Source organism: Podarcis gaigeae (genome assembly GCF_964106915.1).
Source record: "Podarcis gaigeae genome assembly, chromosome: 14".
NCBI lineage: Eukaryota > Metazoa > Chordata > Lepidosauria > Squamata > Lacertidae > Podarcis > Podarcis gaigeae.
Genome location: NC_139690.1, coordinates 23,193,062 through 23,210,902, shown reverse-complemented (window position 1 = coordinate 23,210,902; position 17,841 = coordinate 23,193,062). Strand labels below are relative to the sequence as shown.

The 17,841-nt window shown below is 46.1% G+C and overlaps 1 protein-coding gene and 1 long non-coding RNA gene across 8 annotated transcripts in view; one reads left to right on the top strand and one right to left on the bottom strand.

Moving 5' to 3' along the window:
• Positions 1-5,638, bottom strand: part of LOC310831958 — a 61,041-nt gene extending 55,403 nt beyond the window's left edge. For 2 of the 4 annotated variants that reach the window (XR_014558058.1, XR_014558059.1), the window contains exon 1: positions 1,745-2,292. This is a non-coding gene — a long non-coding RNA (uncharacterized lncRNA). Of the gene's footprint in view, positions 1-1,744; positions 2,293-5,171 lie in introns of those variants that run through there. The other 2 variants (XR_014558057.1, XR_014558060.1) reach the window with 2 other exon arrangements.
• On the top strand, positions 393-16,941 carry NR2F2 (nuclear receptor subfamily 2 group F member 2). 4 transcript variants are annotated; one of them, XM_083713222.1, is made up of 3 exons: positions 393-998; positions 10,988-11,515; positions 15,202-16,941. In XM_083713222.1, exons 1-3 carry the CDS (start codon positions 956-958, stop codon positions 15,474-15,476), a joined length of 846 nt encoding a protein of 281 aa, XP_083569348.1. In that variant the 5' UTR covers positions 393-955; the 3' UTR covers positions 15,477-16,941. The 4 variants fall into 4 exon arrangements, with proteins under 4 accessions (XP_083569348.1, XP_083569346.1, XP_083569345.1 ...); XM_083713220.1 differs by lacking the exon at positions 393-998 and adding an exon at positions 6,862-8,850; XM_083713219.1 differs by lacking the exon at positions 393-998 and adding an exon at positions 6,901-8,850 and having other exon boundaries at positions 10,967-11,515.
• Positions 16,942-17,841: the final 900 nt, after the last annotated feature.

Genomic DNA, 17,841 nt, shown 5'->3' with positions numbered 1-17,841 from the left:
GATCCCATGATAGAGAGTGAAGGAGAAAAGTGGCGGGGGGGGGGAGGAAGTTCCGAATTTATAACTCTTCGAACTTTTTGCCCCAGCTCATTCTGTTTCGCCCAAGACCCCACCCCCAATCCATTTGGTGTGTTTTTTTTAATATACCTCTCTTTTCCTTCATTGCCTGAAAACCTAATATTCTCTGAAGTCCTACTAACCCCGATTTCTGATGACTTTCCGCTTTGGAAGTCCATCTCTACCTATACGTGCATTAATTTGGAAAGCGCATTCCTCTCTCTCTCTCTCTCTCTCTCTCTCTCTCTCTCTCTCCTCTTTTCCAATCGGGGGAGGTGTGTGTGTGTGTGTGTGTGTGTGTGTGTGTGTGTGTGTGTGTGTGTGTGTTCCAAAGTGTCGTCTTTCCAGCCCCAAACAAGGTGCAACGAGGCGTTCTTCCTTCTAAGGAATGAGAAGATAGATATCTGCTACCTTAACGTTTGGGTGGGGGCTCTTTCCTCCCCCCCTTTTTTTTTCTTAAAGGAGAGGCGCGCATTCTTCAACCGCTGTGAAGCAAACTCCCCCTCGGACCCGCTCTGTTTAAACTTAAGAGAGTGCATATATAGGATATTATTATTATTGTCATTTCTCCTCCCTGCCGCCTGTTCCAAGGCTCCACGCTCAAAATACACAGGGGGGCAAAACACATTCCTTTATAGATTGAGAAAGATCTTATCCTTTCGTCGCTCTTTTTCTTTTTTTTTCTTTTTCGTTCACTGATCCCTTCAGGTTCTCCCCCACCCCCACCCCAATAGTAACCACCCCTCGCTCTCCTTTCCAAAATCAGTTTGTACAATCGCTAAGATAAATACCAGGGCGATACGTTTTCATTGCCTAAGGGGGGGTTTTCTCCTGCCCATTTTTTCTCCTTAAAAAATAGTAATTTAAAAGCCATCAGCTGCCAAACAACAGGAAGAAGATGCAAGCGATCTGGGATTTTGAACAAGGCAAATATGTTTTGGGTATGTTCCATTCTCTTTTTTAAATTTCTCTCTCTCTCTCTCTCTTTCCCCTTCTCCTTGCGACCTGGTTTGTGGCCGTGCGGGTCTCTCTCCCCCTCTCTCATTCCTTACTTATTTCATTTTAAAGGCTGAAATCCGAAGCGCAAAAGTAATGCCCTCCGTTGAAATTCAGAGAACTTCCCCCGCACCCCCGAAGTCAATGGTTTGAGGGTCGGGGACGAAAACTCTGCTTTCAAAGGTTACGTGGGGAGGGCGGGATTTGTGCCGGGAGCGGGGTGGGGGGGGCGATGTGTGTGTGTGGACTTTACATCAACTACTAATTGAGAGAAAGGTCCTTATGTGTGTGTGGGTGTATGCCGTGAAAAATATGCTTCTCTATAAAGCCCCTTTTCCAGCTATCCAAAGGGTGCCCCCCCTTCCAAATCCGGTTCGGATTCGATGATGATGATGCCTCTCTGAGTCAGAACCAGTCTAAAATCTCAAGGTCGTATTGCTGTAGGTATAAGCAGTGATTGAAAAGGGGGGAGGAAAAGGGACCTCTCTAAGGCAGGGAATAGGAAATGAAACTGCAAGAATTTGTAGCCACGTGCGTTTTTGCTTGGGTTTCTCTCCCCCCCCCACACACACTTCTTCCAGGAGCAAAATTGAGTTTCACGACTAGCCTTCTTTGCAGTCCCCGTTCCGCAGCTCCGCTTTATCCTTACCCCCTTAAAATCTCTGATGGATGATAAAGTAGAGGTACTTACCATTGCCAGAGGGGATATCTGTTGCCAAATCCAGGTTTCCAGGCGCAAAGTTTTGTTTGTTCCTTTTAATTGTTGGAAGTTGGGGAGTGGGGGGGGGTAATAATCTTCAGGCTGATGTGACTTAAAAAAAAAAGCCGCGTGGAAGAGCTCTAGACTTTCCCTAGCGCGAGAAATACGCACGCACGCACATTCACTCGCTCACACTCGCTTCTCCCTATTAGACCGGCGGGGGGATTCCTTATCCATCCTATGTCGCCTCCTCCCTTAAAAAAAATCACAATTTTCCCGGAAGTTTGCAAGTCCGGAGCACAAAAAGATGCTATTTTATTTTATTTTTAAAATGACATAACTCCTTAACTGGCAATCCGGAGGAATTAATCATATTATAAACGTACAGAAGTTTAGGAGTTGCTTGGCTCCCCCCCGTCTCGCTTTGCCTACGTCCTCCCCCCACGTCCCTTTCCCTTTAAAAGCAGCGTTTCTTTGAAAGTTGGATTTTTTTCAGGCCGATGAAAGACTTACGCTAGGGGGCAGACGCATACTGTACTTCTGGAGTCTTCCAGCCGGTCCTCTTCCTCCTCCTCCCCCCCCCCCCGCCTCACACACACCAATACACACACTTCTGTCCTCTCTTCCTCTCTCCATCTCTCGCTCTCCTAGCATATGTTCTAATTTAGCACTGTAAATTTTTCAGAGGGCCCGACTCTGACAGCCCCTGGTGATTTTCAAAGTACCACAAGCCAGTGGTTAAAAATTACATTCACTTGAAAGTTCAGTGTCGCACAATGGAGGGCCACTTTCCCCCATTCATAGCTCTTCGGATGGAGCTGGGAGGGGGACGCGAGGGGGGGGGAGGCAAACAACACAGTGAGCATTCATTGAGTCTTCCCCCCACGTAACCCAGCGGTTTCCCCCCACTGATTTCACTTCAGAGGGTCCAAACTTCGTTGCAAAGAAGCCAGGAAGGGAGGGTTTCTTGTTGTCATTGTTGTTATTTTACCAAACTCTCCCCATCCCCGCACCTTTCGCCAGGGAAAAATAAAGAGGGGATGTTCCTGCTTCCCCACCTCGCTTAGCCTAACGTTTCCCTTAAAATATTCCACACTTTTTTCTATTTAACATCCCGGATCTCCTGATGATTGTACACCTGTTTTAAAAAATGGGAACGTGGATAGGTATTATTAATACGTACCACTATTGCTTCTCCCCAGAAATTGCAAAATGGATCCTTACTTGCAAGGCAATAAATAAGGTCTGGGATTATAACTGAGCTCTGTAAATTGACAGTTATGGATGATGAATTGGTTTGAGAATCGTTCTCTTTAAGCGATCCTATGTTGCTGTGTAATGTGGGGAGGGGGGGAGAGAGAAAGAGAGAATGAACAACCAGTCAGCCATGAACTTGCCAACTCCCCACCTCTGCTATTTTTAATAGTTCCATCCTTTGGATGAACAGACGTACACTATCAAAGCATTTGATGTTAGGGCTTGAGTGAGCTCCGTCTATTTTAGTTCTCAGTGATTAGTTGCTTTCTCTTTTTGCGATCCTGCAGGAAAACGATTAATACAGAAGGGTCGTTATTTCCCCTTTCGGATTTTTTAATTTTTATTTTGGTAGTCTTTGCATTCAGCAGAATCATAAGATTTCTTCTGATAAAATAAGATATGGTGGTGATATATGGGGAGAATTTTCCTTATATAGGCTGCGATCACCTATATATCCAGGATATATCCAGGATATATATTTCCATACTCTGAAACACACACACACACACACACACACACACACACACACACATATATATATATATATATATATATATGAGAGAGAGAGAGAGAGAGAGAGAGAGAGAGAGAGAGAGATGGAGGGGGGGTGTATCAAGGCGCTAGTTCTCTGCAATCCTAGAGGCCGATTATTTCCATCTCTTCTGGATCATAGAGGGCATCTTCCACTGTTTACAGGCGGCCAAGTCCTTCTAATCAATAGAACATTCCACCGCTTTGAAACTGACCGTATGAAACGGACAATATAGCCAGGGCCAGTAACAAGCAGAGTTCATGTTACAACTTTCCTGCCTTCGTCCGTAGCACCTGCAAGCTTAGCAACAGACATTTATTTCTTCAACAGAAAGGGGTGGGTGGTACGAACGTGGCAACGTGATAGCGTTGAGCTGATGGAAAGGGTTACAGCTCCAGATATTTGTATCTGGGATCCCCATTGTCTCATTTAATATGTGTCTTGGACATACCTCGTGTGTATTTGTGTGTGTTTATATACACACACACACTCCAAGAAGTCTGTGTGTGCAAGTGCGTGTGGGGGTATATATGAGTTATATAAATATATATACTCTCAGTTTTGAGTCTGTTTCTAGCCTGCCATTTATCATTTTTCTCTTGTCCTTCTCAGCAAATGTATTTCGCTGGAACACTTACTTCTCTGCCTGGAGGTCAGTTTGCCTCTAGATTGCAGCGCGAGAGATCCCACAGCTAGGCGATGACTTAAATTTGTAACCTCGTCTAAGGCTATAAAATTAAATCAAGTTGCAGAGGTTCAAATGTACTTCGCCATGCTTGGGTGTTTTGTTTTGTTCTGAAATTCTCCCCCTTTCCTTCCTGTTAACATAAAAGAGGAAATATGCTTTCTTAAGGGGTGGTGAGAGAGGGGGGAACTTTGGGTCTTTCCAATCCAATGCGAAAAGGCTGTAAATGTGTTTTCTGGGTTTGATTAACTCCATCCTTTTCCTCTCTGATTTTTCCCCCTTCCTCGCTATCATCGCCTTCCTCCTGAGAAGGCATCTGGGTTAGATGTCTCCCCATTTGGGAGTATATACAGGCGGCCAGGCGTTCTGCGCGTATGTATGCATGTGTGTATTTGTATGCTAATTTTTCCCCATTTCTGTTTGGATTTTGGAGCAAAGGGAATGGGTTCTTGGAATGCTAGAGGCTTCAGGGAACAATGAAGTGTGTGGTTAAGTATTCTGAGGTCTGTTACCCTAGCCTCTGATGTATGCGCCCCTATACATTGATAGATGTCTATCTAATGTATGTGTCGAGCAAGCAGCTTTCAAAAGATTCCTACGCAGTTCCAGCAAATCAGTTTATCTGCATCTTTTCCCCCTACGGGCCAGCCGCCTCTGGAGTGTTAGGAAGGCTGAGACTTCCTAAACTAGGAATGGGAATTATCTACATGCTCGAAATCCAGTTTTAACGGCCTCCCTCGCTGCACATCCATGTCAGAAAGTGAGAGCAAGTTAGCGTTTGTGTCCCTAGATCTCTCTACAAGACCATCGTGCCAAGGTTAGAGTGTATTCTCTTTCCTTCCTTTTTCTTTTTCTAAAAGAAGGGGTGTTTCTTTTTAAGAAAAACAAAAAAACAATTCTCTGACTTGCGTGTCATCAAGCAATTAAAAGTTCAACCCACCTACCTGTAAAACTTTAATCCGAAATGGGCAGCGTTTGTGTCAATCTGTGTCAGCACCGCTGCGACCCAAGCTGTCTACAGTGCTGTATTTGTCTAATTTCTTTAACCCAGGCACATACAGCTCCCCTAACGCCACTGCTCAGCTGAAATGACCCTTCCCTATAAGAACGAAATTGTTTTTCCCCACCTAAGCTCAGCAACAGTGGCAGGAAGAGGATAGAGCTGTCTCTCTTCCTCAAGCCTCAGCCTTTCACAGGGGGGTGGACCGTACTGTTGGTCTCCCAGCAAAAGAGTTCAGAAAGTCCGTCGTCTCACAAAGACCTGTCTAGCATCCTTTAAAAACAAGTGGTGTCCCGACCTCAACCCACCCTCTCGCATATGTGTGTGTGTCTGTGTGTGCGCGCAAAATCAAGACTCTTTTAAAAAACAATATCATTGCTAGATCCCTCATTCCCATAATAAATAAAATATGTATAATGCTTCTTCTTTTTAAAAGAAAAATTCCCCCTTCAAATCTTACTTTTGTTGCTCTGAGTTTCAAAGCTGGGTGAAAGAAATTGGGGGGGGGGGTTACGGAGTGAGAGAAAGAGAAAAGAAGGGGGAAAGGGAAAGGGCGCGCGGGGGGGTGTTGACGAGATAGAAAGGAGCAGCAGCAGCAGAAGAAGAAGAAGCAAAGAACCGAGCTCCCTTTAGGACCTGGCGGACTTCCCGGGGCTCCAGCCATCCCAGCCGTGCACAAGGCTGAACTGCCCAATGAGGGGCGAGGGGAGGTCCGGGAGCTTTTGACCAGTCAAAGGCAGCCTCTTGCCTTATAAGGCGAGCGGTCGCCATGGCAACGTGTGCTAAGTTGCAGCCGTCGTGTCAAAGTTCACTATATAGAGAGCTGGGTGAGCTGATCGCGGAGAAAGCGTTCGCCACTCTCCCCAGCCCCGCTCCTATAAATCGCATTCACTCCTTTAACCCCCCCCCCCACTCCACCTACCCACCCACTCTCCTTAGCATATTTGATCACTGGGATTCTCGGTCTCTCTCTTTTTTTTCCTTGCCTCTCTCTCTCTCTCTTTTCTCCCTCCCCTCCCTTTTCTTTTTCTTACCCCCGTTTCTCTCTCTCTCTCTTCTCGCCTTCTCTCTTTCTTCCTTTCGCTGCCCCCTCCCCCTTTACCTTTTTGTGCGCGTGCAAAACCCTCTCTCGCTTGCCCCCATCTCTTCTGCTTGCAAGGAGAGCTCTCTTCCTCTCCCCCCCTCCAACCCCCAGCGCCAAAGGACCGCTCCAAAATCTCCACTTTTTGCATGCATGCAAAAAGAAAAGGGGGGAAATCTGGTGCATTTTCCTTCCCCCCTCTCTCTTTGCTTCTGATATTTATTATTAATTCTTATTAATTTCCACCCCTTGCTTTCCCCCACCCACCCAACGACACCCACTCGGGCCCCCGCCTCCCCCTCCCCCCTCCTGCACTCCTTTTATCCTTCTCCCTAGCTGAGGGGGGCGGGTGGGTCGGGGGGCTCCTGAGCTTGGGGAGAGTTCACTCTTCTCTCGTCTCCCCCCACCGCGCTCTCGCTCTCTTCCTCGCTCGCTCCCTCCCCCCAGCCCTCTCTACCCACCCACCCACCTCCTCCAGTGCCGCCGCCTCCCTCCCTAACCCCCTCCCTCCCTCCCTCTCTCTCTCCCTTCCCTCGCCTCCTCCCCTTATCGCCCCATGTGTTGTGCGAGGAAGCAGCTTTGCTAAAGAGACCCACTTGCGAAAGAAACGGGAGCAGCATAAGGCAGCGGCAAGCGGCGGCGGCAGCAGCAGCAGGAGCAGGAGGCGGCGGCTGCGAGCGAGCGAGCGAGCGAGCCGGAGTAGCCTCGGCAGCAAAGGAGGAGGGGAGGAAAAAAACAACGAACAAACGAACGAAAGAAAGAAAGAAACGGGGGAAGAAAGAAGCGAGGAAGGAAAGAAAGAAAGAGCTGGGCGAAAGAAGAAGAGCGAGGCACGCCGAGAGAGAGAGGGACGCACCACCGAGGAACCAGGGGGGAACCCGAACCCCCCAAAGGCTCCCTTAGCCTATTTCGCGTGTGTGCGTGTCTCGTGTGTGCGCGCGCGTCCCGTGTGTGCTTTTTTTGTTTGTTTTCTTTGGCCAGGGCTTTTTCTTTTCTTTTTCTTTTCCCTCCCCCCCTCCCTCCTTCCCTCCCTCCCGTCCTCCTCCTCTCTTCTCCCTCCCTGCCTCCCTGGTTGATGTTTCTACAGCTTCGCCAAACTCCGAGCGGGGCATCCGATCCCAGCACTCCCACCGGCGGCAGCAGCGGGAGGAGGCGGCGGCGGCGCAGCAAGGACGGGGCTCCGGAGCGCCGCGCCGAGCGTGGGATCTTCTGCCGCGGCGCCTTTCGCTCTTCTCCTCCAGCGGCTGCGCGCCGGAGTTGCTGCTGCTGCTGCCGCCGCCGCCGCCGCTGCTGCGAGCTTTCCCCCCTCTCTGGCTTTCGATGGCTTTCCTGAATGGCTGACTTCGGGCTTCTCTGGATCTGGCCCCCAGACACCAGCCTCTCCTCCTGCAACTCTGCTCGGCTCCCCGAGAGAGAGGGAGGGGGGCACCTCTGAAGAGAATCGCGCCTCTCTCTCTCTCTCTCTCTCTCTCTCTCTCTCTCTCTCCCTCCCTCCCTCCTCTCTTCCTCTTTTGTATTTTTGTTATACTTTTCTCCTTTATTCATTTGCTACCAGACAATCGCCTCCAACCTCTTTGCTCTGTTTTCCCCTTCTTCGTCCCCTCTCTTCTTTCTTCCTCTATCTCTCTCTTTCCTCGTTCTTGCTCTACTTTTCTTCCCCTCCCCACCCCACTTTGGTGACCCGCATTGCTGACTTTATTTTGGGGGACTGCCCAGCAAGGAAAAAGTGGGGCGCAAGCAAGCAAAGGAAAAAAAGGACATTAAATTAATTTAAAAAGAAAGGACCAGAGGAGGGTAGAAGAGAAGAAAAAGAAGGGAAACCGCACACAAGCCGAACAACTTCCACAAAAAAGGGAAAAAAAGAAGGGGGGAACAAAAACTCGCCAACGCGAACTGGGGAGGACAGCAAAAGAAAGAGAAAACAAATAAAAACAAAGGTGGACTAAATTATATATTTATATCTATCTATATCTAGACAGAGAGATAAATAGGTCTCTCTCGCAAGGACGCTTCCTAGCTGAAGAGCTGCGGGCTCAGCCCTCGGAAGAAGCGGATCCGCTGGCAACCGAAAGCTACGGGGGGCGAGCAATTTGGCCAAGGTGTCCCATAGATATGGCAATGGTAGTTGGCACGTGGCGAGACCCGCAGGACGATGTGGCCGGCCCGCAAGGAACGCAGCCTTCGCAAGCGCCCCCTGTGCCGGGACCCCCGACGGGCGCCCCGCACACCCCGCAGACGCCGGGCCAAGGGGGCCCTCCCAGCACGCCCGCGCAGACCAACCAAGGCAGCCAGCAGAGCCAGGGCGAGAAGCAGCAGCAGCAGCAGCACATCGAGTGCGTGGTGTGCGGGGACAAGTCCAGCGGCAAGCACTACGGGCAATTCACGTGTGAAGGCTGCAAGAGTTTCTTCAAGCGCAGCGTCCGCAGGAACCTCAGCTACACGTGCCGCGCCAACCGGAACTGTCCCATTGACCAACATCACCGCAACCAGTGCCAATATTGTCGCCTCAAAAAATGCCTCAAGGTTGGAATGAGACGGGAAGGTATTGGAATTTCATTTGTTTTCCACTTCTCAACCCACCCCGGTGGGGAGGGGAAAGAGGGCGGGAGGTCTCTGGATTTGCGTGCGCATGTAAACAGAGACCAGCGTGGGATGAGGAGGACTAGGGCCGTGGATTTTAGAGATGGGTTGCTTTCTGGGATTGCATAGCTTGTGTACATTTCCTATTCTTTTGCAATGGCCTGGAATGGGGAGTGTGGTGCTGTCCTTGGGAAAGCAGGGTTAGGTGAGTTTAACAGGCAAGGAAACGTGGTGTGGAGTGTGAGAGCTGGGGTGGGGGTGGGGGAATGCGTTTCCCTGACAAACATTGGCCCGCTTGTTGATTCCAAAAAAAGCTAGATTCCATTTTTATTTTATTTTATTTTTCCTCTCAACCCACCAGCCCCAAACACAATGGCTACCCCACGAAAATGCTGTGCGTTATACCTTAGAATGGATTCGATGGGCACCAGGGGGGTAGGTTCTGTCCAACGGCGGGGGTCAGAGACTGGCTGGGATCTTTCTGCTCCTGGCCACCCTTCCACCGCCCGCAGCGATCTGTAGGCACCACCACTCCCCAAACAACGTGCAAGATAACCTCAGACGTAGCTCTGTAACTTCTCTGCCTTCCCCGCGTTGCTAATCCCAATAATCAATCAGTCAGTCAATTGCCAGAGAGGTTCCCTTCGGTTAGAAATTCTGCGAGGCTTCTTCCAAGAATTCCCGGGGCTTTCTCTCCTCCCCAGTCCGGGCGAGAAAGCTCACCCTCGCGCTCTCAAAACACGCGCGCGCGGGGTCCTGTTTGGCCTATGCCCCTGATAATAATCAAGATTTCATTTATGTATTATTCCAGTTCTTTTTTCCCGGGGGTTGGGAGGGTGGAGGAGAGCAAGCCGGGTTGCGGGGGGGTGGGCGGGGAGTGGGAGAGAGCGATCGGGGATCTTAAGCACCGGAAGGAAACACACAAATAAATAGAGAGTTTAAACCAGGGAGGTTTCTGTGAGCAAGATGGAGCTCGGTGGTGGAAGATTCCGAGAGGGCAAGGAAAGGCGAGCCTGTAGCTTCCTTAATGGCGTTGCGCTCGCCTCCTCCTCCTCCTCCTCTCCCCTCCTCCCAACCTCCGGTGTCTGGCTTATGTTTGGGGGTTAAAGGGTGCCCTCCTTCGCTCTCTGAAACGCTCAATCTCCACCTTGGGCCACGTTGGAGCCAGATCCAGCCCCTGCAAAATAAAATAAAAAACATTCTCTCGTCCACATTCTCGTCTTCCTTCTCCACCCCCCTCCCTCGGCGCTTTTGTGGGTCTTTCTCTCTTTCATTTTCTCTCTTCTTGTCACCATGTAAATTTATGAACCAAATGAGAGGCCCACTTTCCATAAAAACAGCCGATCCCGGGGTTTTCCAAAGCTTCGCTCCCACCCCCACCTCTGAATGAATGGCGAGGAAATGTAACAATAGGCCGTGCTGTTTGATATTATTTTATTTTATGGACGCGTGTGGCTGCAGTTCTAATCTGATCTCTCTCCTCCTTTGATATAGATTGTGTTGTAGTTTTAAAAAGGAAGCAGCAGCAACTCTCCTTCTTCGGGGAAAGCGGCGTTTGGAAAATATGGGGAGGGGGCCCTTGCCTGCCAGTTTCTCCCTTAAAAAAAATAAAATAGCGATGTGGAGAGAAGATAATTCGAGTATTTTATTTTAATTGTGTTTTGATACGTCTGGCGATTGAATGCAGGGGGCGGAAGAGCCGCTTGTGGTTGTGTTTTGCCCGCTGGCTGTTCGTTTGGCCAAAGAAGGGGCATTACTTTTTTGCCTTCTGCATCCCCCCCCCAAGCTTTTGATCCCTCACCCATCTTTTCTCCCCGACCCACAAAAAAAGTACATTTGGATTGACACCCGCTGACATATTTGCCAAAGTGCTAGTTGCTGTCTTCTCAGCAATTTGGGGAGCGAGAGACCCAGCTTCTCTGCACCTCCTTGACCCTCCTGAGTTTCTTTAATTCACCCTTGAATCTGAGCAAACTCCCCCCCCCAAAAAAAAATAAAAATAAAAAAATAAAGTAGCTTTAGATGTGTGCTAGCTCCAGAAGGGGCTTCCTTAGCAATTCAGATATTAATTGCTGTAGTTTCTTCCTTATTTACTGCAGCCGTCCAGAGGGGCAGAATGCCACCTACTCAGCCGACCCACGGCCAGTTCGCCTTAACCAACGGAGACCCCCTGAACTGCCACTCGTACCTCTCCGGATATATCTCCCTGTTGCTGAGGGCAGAGCCTTACCCGACCTCGCGCTTCGGCAGCCAGTGCATGCAACCCAACAACATTATGGGCATCGAGAACATTTGCGAGCTGGCGGCTCGGATGCTTTTCAGCGCCGTCGAGTGGGCCCGGAATATCCCCTTTTTCCCCGACCTCCAGATCACCGACCAGGTGGCCTTGCTGAGGTTAACCTGGAGTGAGTTGTTTGTCCTCAACGCGGCCCAGTGCTCCATGCCCCTCCACGTCGCCCCGCTCCTGGCTGCCGCCGGCCTGCACGCCTCGCCCATGTCCGCCGACCGAGTTGTAGCCTTTATGGACCACATACGAATCTTCCAAGAACAGGTCGAGAAACTTAAGGCCTTACACGTGGATTCGGCGGAATACAGCTGCTTGAAGGCCATCGTCCTTTTCACCTCAGGTAAGCCACAGGGTGGGGGCTCTGAGGAGAGGGAGGGAGCGAGGAAATCTGAAAGTCTCCCCTGCCCCAACCCAGCTTCCTTGGCTTTTCCGTGAGAAAATTCGGAATTGAACTTGTAACACCGCAACTGGGGTTTTTTTTTTGGGGGGGGGAGGGAGTAGCAATGAGCAGATTACATCTCTCATCCTATTTATTGCATGTTTACTCGGAAGTAAGGCTCGCTGCGTCCAGTGTTAGTTCAAGGGTGCCTAGCACTGAAGCAGAGAGAGAGAGAGAGAGAGAGACGATTTATTTCGAGGAGGAAAACCCTCCAAATATTCTGCCTCCAATTTTAATGTAATATGGACAGAATAACTTTTTTTACTGAGCCATGTGCAGTCGCTGTTGGCGAAGGGGGAATAAAGACTTTTGCTAAATGTTCAAATAAAATAACCTCTGGGTTGATATAGTTAAAGCATAGCAAGTTGATAAATAACCAGAGTATGCTGGAATCTGATCTTTTTAGATATATATAATAACCAGTGGAATTCTTAACCAAGCAGAAAGCCTACTTCGAAGGAGATAGAAGAATCCTAAAATTAAAGGGATATTGGAGGGTGATATGTGCTGGAGCTCTAACTAGAGTATCCAATAAACAAATCAATCACATTCTGGAAAGGACTGAGGGTGAATAAACTCTCATGGACCTGGCGGCCTTGGAGCAGATTGCCAAGGGGGAGAAAGTGGGTCTAAACCATGGTCAGAGGGGCTAGGTGTATTTTAAATAATAATGATAATAATAATAAGTTGAAGCAAGAATGTGTGTTTGGAATTCAAGTTGCTGCCCCCTATACAAAAACCTAGCGGTAGTGGTAACGCTCATGCATAACAGCAGCGGGGATAAGGAATGTGAAGAAGTGTTGCAACTGTAGTCCCTGAATTGCAACATTATGGGTTTCTGTTTTAACTCCTCTTTAAATAAAGACAAAAAAGAAATGCATGTTGAAAAAGTGTCACTTAGGCTGCAGTCCTTTATCAGAGTTGGCTGGAAGCAATCCCCATGAAACTCTGTGGAGCTTACTCCTGAGTAGATGTGTAGAGTTGCACTGTTAAACAATCAAAAGTGCCAAAAAAGAAGGGGGGGGGACTGGAGAGAGAGAGAGAGAGAGAGAGAGAGAGAGAGAGAGATTTCAGTGCCAACTTTCTGCTGCATATAAATAGCGCTACAGTTATAAAACAATAATGGAATGCATGATGAAATCTAATTAGCTGTGGTTCAACCTGGGTGAGTAATATATCTGATATTAACTCTGGAGGCAACATTATTTCAAGACATACTTTCTTTTTAAAAAATTATATTTCATCGGATCAGGCCTCTAACAGTATGCTAGATTCTCAGAATATAAATAGTGATGTGTGTGTGTGTGTGTGTGTGTGTGTGTTTATCTTGTAAGTAATGATGCAGCTTTGGGTAGTGGTCATGTGATGACCATATGAATGGAGGCAGGATCTGTAAAGTAATCACTCATTGGTATATATATATACCAATATATTATATTTGCTTTCGTATATTTTTATATTTTAAAATATTTTCTTTCATTTTAAAAATACCTTTGATATGAGGAAATAGGCCGAGGCATCAGTAGTTTATGTGGGAAAATTAGGATTTACAATCCAGTCCTTGTTATGTTAAGGGAGGTCTGAGGAAACCAAGTGCCTTTCTGGACATTGTCCAAAATTTAGGTCGTGACCTGAACTTCCTTTTATATATTATTGCTTTCCACAGTTACACCTCTGCCTGCCCCCACCCCCTGGCCAAAAATATTTGTTGCCCACCTAAATTAGTTGGACTCAGAGGTGATCAATTATCAGAGGCAGCATTAGAAAGGAACAGTGTGCTTGTGCTTGTGTGTGTCCTCTATTAAAAGGACACATTATTTCCTTCTTGAAGATCTTCTCTGAGCCTCTTAAGGCCTACACATGAACCCCAAACATTTGATTTCAAATCTGGTGTTGTAGTGGGTTGCAGTAGTGTGATTAATATTGTTACCTTTGTGGGGGAAACCTCTCAGCTGTTGTCTAAAGTGCGAAATTTATGACTGTTTGCAAAATGTGGATCTGTATGTAAATTGCCTTCCCAGCTTAGATAAAGCTTCTGTTATCTGATTTTGTGGGGTTATAAAACATGGGGGGAACGGATGCAGGGATTTGTCAGCTAAGACGCCCCAATAGCACTGGGGCTGATGTGTTATTTAGATGTAGAGAATTTTCGTATAATATTTACTGGTGCTTTCTATAGAATCTATATCTAGATTCTAATGGCTTTGAAAAATATGCATGTGTTAGTGCTTTGCCCAGCCAGCTAAGGTCACAACCTGAGCAAAGGCAGCTTCTGATTAAAAGGGACCTCATTGTATTTTAGCCTGTCAAAAGTGGGGCAATATATATATCTATATATTAGTGCAAAGCGTGGCAAGAATTCTAAATTGTTTTTAAACAGGTTTTTTTTCTTTTTTAAAAATCGTATCTTACAGATGCATTTTTTAAAAAATAAAAAGTATATATTCGTATGATTGGAAAGAAAGGCGAGGAAAGAAAGGGGAGTGGGAGAGACAGAGAATGAGAAGGGGAGAGAGAGAAACAGCTCTAATGAAGAGAGCGATCAGAGTTTGCTTGGTTGCCTTTGAATAGGCTAAACTGACAAGATCAGTTTTAAAGGACCACTTAAATCACTTTCAAAGACTGAGGGAAACGGCGGTGTCTCCTTTAGGGGGGAATCGCTTTTTGGGTGCGGGGCTCCATTATCCTGAGTTGAGCCAGTTTCTTAACGTGTGTGGGTTTCTGCTGCCTTCTTCTTTTTTTATGAAACTCTCTTTTCTGGCCTTTGAGATTAGACTCAGCACAGTTATTTCCCCAATGCGAGCATGTGTGTTGTGAGGAAAGACCATGTCTTATCTTTCTCCTTCTCCATACACCCCCGCCGCCAAAAGACTCCCCCCCCCCACTCCCGCATCCCAATGCAGTGAAAATCTGGTGAGATCACTGAAAGGTTTGGGGCTAATTTTAAAATCAAGACCTCAGGCCAAAATCCTGGCCCCGAGGGGAGACTTTTGGAATATTGTTTTTAAAAAAAGAAAAAAGAGCACGTGCTCCTGTTGAAACCGAAAGAAAGAACAGGAAGATCCAAACGCGTGTTTACTCAGAGGAAAAATCTTGCTGGACTGGCTCCCTAGGAAGCGTGCAGACAGGACTGCAACATGACTCTCCTCTGTGCTTGGGATTGTAGCTTGAGCAGGGCTTAACTTGGACTGAATCATGTCCTCGCGGCTTATTCGGAAGTCCAAGACTTGAACTCAGCGAGCCTGACTTTCAAAAGGGAAAATAAATGCCTGTAGGGTTGGAGGGAGAGATCCGCAGATTTGGGCGCGCACAAGCAGATCGACCCAAAGCACGTTGACCCCCCAAGTTCCGCAGGACTTAAATCGCTAGGAAGCAAGTCTCAAAAGATTTCAAGAGCAGCGTCTATCTTGCAATGCTCACGACTTCATCCTTACAGTGATTTTATTTACATTATTAGTATTGTTTTGATTGCGGTGGGGGGAGGGATTGGTTTTTAAACCATTCCAAGGGTGAACTATAACTTGTTTGATACTGACGACACTTTCCCCCTCCCTTCCCCTCTCTCTTTGAAACCAACTTTCTTCCAGATGCGTGTGGTCTCTCCGACGTAGCCCACGTTGAAAGTTTACAAGAGAAGTCCCAGTGTGCGTTGGAAGAGTACGTAAGGAGTCAATATCCGAACCAGCCTACGCGATTTGGGAAACTGTTGTTACGCCTCCCATCTCTCCGCACCGTCTCTTCCTCAGTCATAGAGCAATTGTTTTTCGTCCGTTTGGTAGGTAAAACCCCCATAGAAACCCTTATCAGGGATATGTTACTGTCTGGAAGCAGTTTTAACTGGCCTTATATGGCCATTCAATAAGGGGAAAAAAATGTTGGAGAGAGGAAAAAACAAACCCACAGATGAGAGAATTTGAAAAAAAAAATTGGAAATTTTGGAACGGAAGATTTTTGCGAGTGACTTTGGGGTCTGGCGGTTGTTTAAACGTCCTTCAGCTAAGCAAGGATGTTGCATCTTGGCTAAAAATGAAGAGAGAATAATTGGAATGGACTGAATACTAATTAAAAAAAAAAGACTTGTGATATGAACTTTTTACAGACTGAATTAAGAATTCCCCTGTTGTCCAGAAGTTGCTACTTCTCTCTCTCTCTCTCTCTCTCTCTCTCTCTCTCTCTCTCTCTCGTTGTTTTTTAAAAGAAAAGGGGAAAGGAATTTTTTTCTTTTTTTCTTTTCTCTGGGGTGTTTAACTTGAAACACAATCTCTTGCTAAAAGTGCATTTAAAAGAAATCTGGAGAAAATTAATGGAATGGAAACAAGTCTCTCTCTCTCTCTCTCTCTCTCTCTCTCTCTCTCTCTCTCTCTCTTCCAAATTATTAATTTGTCCTATGTTGTCTGTGTACCTATAGGATTTTGTTTGGGGTTTTTTTTTGTATTTTTTCTGGTTCCAAACCAGTTTATTCTGTGGTTCTATAATAATTTTGATATAATCTTGCCTTCATTTAAAAAAAAAACAACTACAACTGTGTATCCTTTTTAAAAAAAAGTTCTGAAAGAATTAAAACTGTCTCAGAAAGGTTTATGAGAAGAACATAAAGAGAAAAAAAAAATTCCCCACAATAGTAGGAAAGATGGAAGCGCACTTACAACTAGTCAGCCAAAATTTAGCTCCAAGCTACGACAGCTATAATTATTGAGATCGAATAAAAGAGAACCACAACTATTTCCCCACCCGCAAGCCCACCTTCCCTTGACTAGGTTTTTATATATATATATCTATTTTAAAGACAAAACATGAATTTTGGAAGGGAATGCGTATTTCTTGGAGGGAGAAGGAATTGTGTCTAAGACACAACACAGTTTTGATGAAAACACACATACACACACGCACACAAAACCACACATAGGGTTTCATCACAAAGTGAACTTTTTTGTAATTTGAATGAAAATTGGGTTCCGCCTAGTTGTCCTAAATTGTTACCAAGTTCCTCTATCTGTTTGTATATTTGCAAGCTCTTTGTATTATAATACTTGTTGATATTTTCCCTTTTTTTAAAGAAAAAAGAAAAAAAACCATTGAATTCAGCATGACAAAAAAAATAACACTACTGTTGGCACTTATAGATAATGTGGTTGATTCAGTATCTTAGAGTTTACAGTTTTTGTGTTTTAAAGAAAAAAAAGCTGAAGGGTTTTTTTTTTAAGTGCAACATTTCTGTATACTGTAAAAGTTATAATAACTGAAAACTGTTTGGTCCAGTCTTTGTGTGTTATATTCCAAGGAAAAATTGAAAGTATTCAGAAATTAAAATATTATTTGATATCTGACACCTTGTATGGCTCTCCTAAATGTCTTGGGGTAAAATATTCCTATTTATTCTTCTGTTGAAGAGGTTTTGGTCCTTGGATAGATAGATAGACTCTGCTTCAAAATCGGCTTGCAACACAATAGGTGTTGTTTGTGTGTGTTTCCTGTAAAATAGATTGTGGTGGTTTGGTGGTGATGGTGAGATGTTCCAGCTTCAGCTCCTGGTTTAATTGTGGCTTCATGAGGTCGCCAACCTAATCCTCAATGTTTGCCCCAAAATAATTTTCACAACCTGTGCGTAGAGTACATAGGATTGCAACCTAAGATGGCAACATTTCCTTTCCTCTTATCCTCTTGATAATTATAAAAAATAATACTAGTAATAATAACTGCTGAGGGGATGGTTAAAAGAGCAATGACCTGTTAATTCTGTCACACTTAAGTGCCTACATAGGAACTGATATACACACACGTACACAGAAACACACACATGTATGTATGTATGTATTGTGAGTATATAATCTGGTTCAAGCAAAGTGGCATTATTGAAAATGTAGGTCAGTTGTTTGCTCTGAATCCCAATGTCTGTGACATAGAGAAGAACTCTGGAATTGTTGTGTGCTGGTTGTCACTGAGAGATCTTTTCAACTCAGAAGTGGATTTGCATAGTTTCCTCACCATTTATTTTCTTTTAGAGAGCCAAAGATTCTCAGACCATAAGACAGAATGTACAAGTTGTGTGTGTGTGTGTGTGTGTGTGTGTGTGTGTGTGTGTGTGTAGGCACCTAGCGTTATAAAAGAAGGACTTATAATAATGCATTCTGAGTCTAACTATAATTAGGAATAAGTATGATTGATTCCAAAAGACGCTGCACTTCAGGCTGCAGTCCTATGTTAGGAGCAAGCCCCGCTGAATACAA

Coding starts and splice junctions, on each gene's coding strand:
- NR2F2 (XM_083713219.1), top strand. CDS start 8,421: ATGGCAATGGTAGTTGGCACGTGGCGAGACCCGCAGGACGATGTGGCC. Junction 8,851..10,966: donor GGTTGGAATGAGACGGGAAG/GTATTGGAATTT, acceptor TAATTGCTGTAG/TTTCTTCCTTATTTACTGCA. Junction 11,516..15,201: donor CATCGTCCTTTTCACCTCAG/GTAAGCCACAGG, acceptor ACTTTCTTCCAG/ATGCGTGTGGTCTCTCCGAC.